Source organism: Palaemon carinicauda, chromosome 27 (assembly GCF_036898095.1).
Source record: "Palaemon carinicauda isolate YSFRI2023 chromosome 27, ASM3689809v2, whole genome shotgun sequence".
NCBI classification, from domain to species: Eukaryota; Metazoa; Arthropoda; class Malacostraca; order Decapoda; family Palaemonidae; genus Palaemon; species Palaemon carinicauda.
In genome coordinates, this window is record NC_090751.1 from 37,033,610 (window position 1) to 37,041,109 (window position 7,500).

Below are 7,500 nucleotides of genomic sequence, written 5' to 3' on the forward strand. Positions count from 1 at the left end.
CGTCCAGAAAGGGGTAGAGTATAAGTCTCTCTCAAACACCCGGACATCCATAAACTTATATGAGTGACTGTACTTATTAATGTACTTTATTCGGCAGTCGAGGACAGACTGAATTGCTCTTTCTGTTTTGACCGGACATAAAATTAAATCCAAGTGGAAGTTGAGGCAAGGAAAGACGCAATAATTGTGACACGGTAAATACCATTATTTCTTCTGGATAATTATGAAATTCCAAGTAACTCGTCTCGAAAGCATTTCCAGTGAAACAGGGGTAAATTTGTTCGCTTTCCTTAAGAATTTCAATTAATACTGTCGAACATGTTTTCCAATGTACAACATGTTTGTTTCCATCTGTCGCCTTTTAAGAGTTTGCTGTACAGCTCTTAATACATGCTATTGTAAGATACTCAATTAGACAGCCAAATCAGACTTATTGCACATTAGAATTCTCCAATAGGAAATGAATTTTAGTTGAAGGGATTTTTTTTTCTACACTTAAAAAAATTTGCATAAAAAAACTGTAAAAGTCTGGATACATTAATTCCAGGATTTTTATCGGTTTAAAAAGTTATTTTGACGTAAAAGAGTGATATTACGGTGACACACCCGTAAAAGATAATAAGAAAAGTAAAGTAAAAGTACGGTCGCCTTATTTTAGTGAACTGCGATTAAGAACAGTAGATTTTTACAGAGAATTTTCGATGAAAATTACGGTTTTTTTTCTGACAGTGTATATTTAATTATATCATTCATATTACTATATAGCCTTGCAGCGGCCAAAGGAATTAATGTATCATATAAAACTCAGTATATTTTCCAATGGTGGATAAGAATGCGGCCGCAAAAATCACGACTTTTGTTTTTGTTTTATCTCGAACAGATAACAAAACTGCACAAAAACTTCTACCATCTCAAAAATAAACGGAACCCATTTATTTTTTCATATATATGAGAGAGAGAGAGAGAGAGAGAGAGAGAGAGAGAGAGAGAGAGAGAGAGAGAGAGAGAGAGTATGAATGTTGACGTAATAGAGCCAGTCAATAGACAGATTTAAACAAAAGGCCCAGTGTTTAGTACTTAGTCTTATTTTATACATAAATTCATTCCTTATTTTGTTTCTTTTTCATGATTATTACATATATTAGCATCACAATTAAAAAAATCCAGATATAGATATCAAAATTAGCATATATGAAACTGAAAATTTACATATTAGAGAGGGTAATCTGAAAACTTGATTGATTACAATTTAATAAAGGCTGCAATGACTGCATACAAGTATCGACAATGGTTACGGACTAAATGAAACTTCATGTACGAATAGTGAGTACCCAAATTTACAGTACTATTTGAATACCGATATAATGAAAAAAAACCTTTACTTGTTTAATCAACTGCTTATTTCGTTTTCAATTAGGGTACTTTGTAATATATCAGTATCCGGGAAATGTCATTTTCTATGCCTGCCAACCTTCTAAAAGTTTAAGCTAAATGCATTCTTATCTGTTTATCTTATACCATTACTTTCATAATGTGGTTAAGAATTTTAAAATTTGAATTTCTCATTCATTAACATTGGACTAGTAGGCTTGAACAGCATCTTGTCCTGGGATGCCTAAAAAAGTCTGGTTTGCATCATATAAAATTATCTTCGTAGACTAAGATTAGATTGGAATGGATCAGAGAATGTAGGCCAAAGCCGGATATAGGGACCAAACAGGTCATGTAACGCCTTCATAAACATGATAAATAAATTAGAATAAAAAAATTCTATTAAAAAGTACACTCACACAATCGAACATGTCATTCACCCATTTAAAAGAAGGAATAGGATTAAGAAATATCTTGAGTTTGATTGAAAATACTTATTTCGCGTAGATACCCAACCGTCCTTTCCTTCACTATCAAGTGACGGATTTGCCATGAGGTGGTGTCTCCTACCTTAACTACTCATTCTCAAGCAACGCACCAGAATGTGCTATGCCCATTGTAAAATGTCATAGTTAATACACCCTGGTTCACTACAGTACTACCCTTGCTAAGCTATAGTCGTTGAAATTGAAAGGATTTCTGTTTAATAACTTCTGACTTGGATTCACTTTAACTGAAGTAAAGCCGCTGTCCTTTGACAGCTTCATAGGCATTATTATTATCATTATTTTTTTTCTTTTTATAAATCTTAGTAGTATATTGACAGTAACCTGCTTCCATACTTTCGATCCATAGTTCACGCCAAGCTTCACAACCACACACATACTGTAGTGTATAATAATTGCCAACACGGTGGTCAGGTAACTGTATTTTCCCCTTATATCATTTGCTTCATGGGCGTAGATTTTTACTCTTTTCTGAATCATTTAACTTGGTTCCCGTCAAACAGACAAATTCGTTATCACTTTTCAAGTCTATTCAGCGTACTTTTCTTCCAGTAAGCTAGCGTGAGCAGGCAGCCATGGTTCAATAATTGACTAGATTTCTAATGGCAAATATTGCCAGTTGCTGGAGACTAAAGCTGATTTTAAGTTATTCATGCGACTGAAACGGGCGAGGAAAGGTTTATGATGCTTTTATTGCGATATTGGGACAAAGATAAGTCTTCAATTTCTAACTGTGTTCGACTTGGCTTTCTTTTTCGTAACTCACTGAATGACCTTTTCGCTTTACTTCCAGAATCTACTTACCCACCAAGCTCAGAATTTTGCTTATGATGTATTCAAGCTTTTGGGCTATCCTTGTATTCCTCATTTCAAACTACCTTTGACCATGTTTTACTAATGCAAAGGTGCTGTTCTTCATATCAAGATTTTGCACGTTACTTTGTGACCTGCAGTTGCTGCAACTATAGTCCATTTGTTTTATCGAGGCAGATTTGCACCCACTCGCAGCGGTGTCCTTTTAGCTCGGAAAAGTTTCCTGATCGCTGATTGGTTAGAATGATCTCGTACAACCAATCAGCGATCAGGAAGTTTTTCCGAGCTAAAAGGCCACCGCTGCGAGTCGGTGCAAATCTGCATCGCTAAAAGAAATTGACTATAAGTATTATTGCTCACATTATCGGAAAAACTGCATAAATGATGTTTTTTTTTTTTTTTTTTTTGGCATCATTCTGGAATAGAAAATAATCCTCTGTCAATCTATATTTAGGATTTAGATTACTCTTTTTATTTGTCAGTGGGTTATCTTGGGGAAGGCCATAAAAACCTTAACAACTGACAACATGCAGCAGTTCTTTCTCCAGCTCCTTTTCTATCTCTACTGTGCGTAAACATTATGATACTATAGATTGTTTATAGCATATCACTCTCAATATTTTCTGTGATGCCCAGTATAGTGTTTTCTCTTTACCAATTTTCCAGGTTATTCTTTTTCGATGTCTTGCATCCCGTCCTCTCTTTACCGATTTTCTAGATTACTCTTTTGTGGTGCCTAGCGGGGTGTCTTTTTCTAACAGATTTTCCAGTTTATTCTTCTGTTGCTTAACAGTGTGTCTTCTCTTAACTGATTTTATAGGTTATCCTTCTGTGTAACAAGCAGGGAGTCTTCTCTTTACCAATTCTTTAAGCAATTTGATTCGTCTAATGTTGAAACATTTAATCCTTTGAGTAAACGGATGTAAATTTTATGAAATACTAATTCCCAATTTATAATTATATTTTTGAGAGATATATTTTCAGCATCAATTTGTTTTCAATGCTATCTAATTCAATGGAGTAGACTGCAAACTTAATTCTAATTCTTTCATATTATACCAATTTTTGACAGATTTATGTATTCTAGGAAATGAATGAAGTGATACTCAAAAGTAACAAAAAAGCCAATTCACAAATCTGAATTGGGTAAGATATGTGTGTAAGAAGCCAATGTTTTGATAGTAGGGCATAGTCAATAGTTAATTCATATTTTCAAAAGTGAGTTTCCTTCCATATATCAATTCTCTTTCTTTATATTTGTGTTCCATGTTCAGTACCATAAGGCAGGCCTCATATATACCTTCAACATACGCTTATAAAACTATCATGACATAGCAATGATACACACACTTTTAAACATAAAATGCATTAGTTCCTACCTTATCTGGGGATCACGAAGTTACACATTAATATATACATACAATACTTACTTGGATTTAACACACCCCGGGTTCAATCGCAACATTAGCATACAATAATTACAATTATCCATTCACTCTTAATATTTTGTGGGGTTTAAGAAGAGTTAAATAAAAACTGGTTGAAATTTAAAGTAGGTTTCTAAGTTTTCTGAAATTCCTTCAGTGCTCTAAGGTTGATCACAGAAATGATGAAATTTACCTCATTCTAAGTTTTTCACGGCTTATAGAGCAATGAACAGCTGTACCTGCTTGTGATACCTTGGTGTTTTATCAATTGCTGAACACTTGAGCCCTCATAGGCCACGATGGTTTGATAAAAAACCAATGATTTATCATACGAAGAGTTAGCCTGTTTTAGCACAAGTTTATGAAAACATCTATTATCGGTTTCTCAGAAGAATCATGATCACCGGTTTGATATAAGCAAAAATTCCTTATTTTACAATAAAGGGACAAGTAAATGACGGAATGCTGGAGTTTTGATTAATTTAGCTTCAGAGATGCCAAATTAGTAACCTTAACTAGTTCCAATAGAAGAAACGTAGAATATCAAAATAACATTGAATTTTATCATTTGTATCAGGTCTCTTTTACTTGCACTCTGTTTACGGCTCAAAATCTACTGTGGTAACTTGCAACATAAGTTTGTACAGTTACTTAACACCAACGAAGTGAGGTTATGTCTATATGAAATGGAGACATTCTGCTAACTACAAGAGATCAAAAATAAAAATAAAAATACAACAAAAGGGATCAGTTATACCTACACACCGGGGATTAATATTGCTAACACTATAAATACGCAGAGGTAACTCCTTGCCGCCAGAACATCCAGATCTCCTCCACCTGTACAAAAGGAAAAATACTAAATTAGGAGATTGAATAGGTCTAGTATTGAGGTATGACAGGTACATCAGGTTTGAAGTTGCATGAACACTGAAGTAAATGAAACTTTGATTACTTTTTACTGCTCTCCCAAACCCTCAATAATCGTCATTTCCTACAAAGCAATTTTCATTCTCTCTCTCTCTCTCTCTCTCTCTCTCTCTCTCTCTCTCTCTCTCTCTCTCTCTCTCTCTCTCTCTCTCTCTTATCAAATATGGTTAATTTAGTCGAAGAAAAGAGGAAAATAATGTAAAGTAAATGTAAGGTAACAGTTTAAATGGGACTAAATTACTGCCAAGATTTCTATGCCAAGCGTGTCATAAGCGAAATACTTTTCTGTTTATTATAAATCATATATGCTTTTATGTAGGTCCTTGGATAAATGAATGTTCTCGCTGTACTCAAAACTTCGGCAAAGTGAAATTACCTTGATATTTTTTGCTGTATTTTCCCAATCATTTTCTATATCCTCATCACTAACTGGATTCATATGAATTGTTTAAATATGTTTAATATTTTAGAGCTTCAACCCAGTTTCACCGATTCTTATTTGTGTAGGGACAGAGATTCGTTTTCCAACAGAGTCAAAAAACCATAAATCCTTATCATTAAAGAGTAGTTTAACGAAATCGGACAACAATGTGGGAAATGAGGAAGCAAAGGGAAGCGATGGAAAAATAGAAGTATTTCAGGGAGTGCCTTAGGGAGACTGAAGAGAACAAGTTAGTGTGCCTAATTACGTGGAAAACCATTACAGAAGAGCATGAGAGTGATTTCAATAAGTCTTTCGAAGCCCAAAGATTGGTCTAAAATATATCTACATAATAATTTTAGCATAAACTATGTATATTTTGTAATTTTCTGTAGCAAGATTCTGCCATTATCATGTTGGAATTAGACGTCCACTGCCAGCAGTAGCTGTCATATTTTTTTTTTTAATTTTCTAAAAATTTTGAATGTTTAAAGGTCACTCGTGAGTAACCCCAAGCTAAGACCAGGAAGCGCCAGACACGGCTCACAGGAACAGAACGCTGTCTTTTATTTTCAGTGAAATCCATCAAGCCATGAGCGCTGCTCGAACCAAGGACCCAAGGATTGGGAGTCAAGGGTAAATATCCAAAGTGTCAGAGGGGTACTTTAACTTACGCGCATTGCCAAATAGACGCAAATGAAATTGAAGCAACAGATGACTTGTATAGGAAATATTTATGTTAATGTTACCGATCTTAGAATATTTTATTTTTCCTTGTTTCCTTTCCTCACTAGGCTATTTTCCCTGTTGGGGCCCCTGGGCTTATAGCATCCTGCTTTTCCAACTAGGGTTGTAGCTTAGCACTTAATAATAATAATAATAATAATAATAATAATAATAATAATGATGACTTGATATCGACTGGATATCAAGAATCCTCATTTTTCACAGTTTCTGGAGCCAATGAAACTTTCTATGTTGTTAGCATTGCATTTAAAAGTTTCTTTCTAATATTCATACAAACAGAAGGGTTCAAGAAAGGATATCGCTAGTAAAACTCTTTTTTCTTCTTTACTGGACGAATGTTGCAGATTCCATTCGTAGTAAATTTTACTCCTGTCTCTGTCATTCTTATATGGCATCCTGTTTTGCAAAATAATAAATAAATTTAAAAATCTTCTCAACTAATTGGTTTATGGTATGCTTCATAAAATGTATTTACGCTATGAATAAACAAGATTATAACAATATCATCAGCAGTAATTATAACATTAACGGTAATGCACGGTATAAACAATTTTAAATAATTATCAATAATTATTTAGGGAAATCCCCATTTCTTATTAATTTCCGCAAATAGTATTTAATGAAATAGCCGAACAGGAAGAAAACATCATATTTTCCATCATCCTCGCTTCCATGAAATTAGCTTAATACATTAAAGCATTAATTCGAACCCACTCGCATCCGCTCCTTTTCCTTCCCATCTCCTCATTAGCTCCCCTATCTCATTTTCCTTGATATTGATGGTAAATACGTAAAACGTTGATTTGGGTGCATGGTGCTTGAAACGTTTTTGAATTTAATATTCGAGGTTAGATTTCTTACCATTTAATTTCTGCTTGTCTGTTTGGTGAATGAATTTTGTCAAATCATTTCTTTCCTGGTAGTTGTCTGAGATCATGTTTGATTTTACGGTTTAAATGGAATAAGGATATTAAACAATCTAATGAAAGATTGGCTTATTATACTGGCATCCAAACATCATAGGTCATTGATGTCTCATTAATTATGTTCTTATCAAATTTACTTATTGGGCTAGTCTGAATATTATTGTTTTTTTTCATCTTGACAGATGGAATTATTATACATGAATATGAAAAAAAGTAAATACACTAAAACATCAATAGAAAACAAACTTGATTAGATATCTGTTCATCTTCCTTTCACAAAAATAATCCCATGTTGATTTTTTAAGATATTAAAAAATCAGAAACTCTACTCATTCTGCACACTACATTTCGTTTACTCG

The 7,500-nt window shown here is 33.8% G+C and overlaps 1 protein-coding gene across 2 annotated transcripts in view; it reads right to left on the reverse strand.

Moving 5' to 3' along the window:
- LOC137621157 (uncharacterized) overlaps nt 1-7,500 on the reverse strand; it is a 344,505-nt gene that overhangs the window by 3,726 nt on the left and 333,279 nt on the right. For both annotated transcript variants that reach the window (XM_068351581.1, XM_068351582.1), the window contains exon 7: nt 4,875-4,957. In XM_068351581.1, coding sequence (XP_068207682.1) covers nt 4,875-4,957 — 83 coding nt within the window. The remainder of the gene's footprint in view (nt 1-4,874; nt 4,958-7,500) is intronic.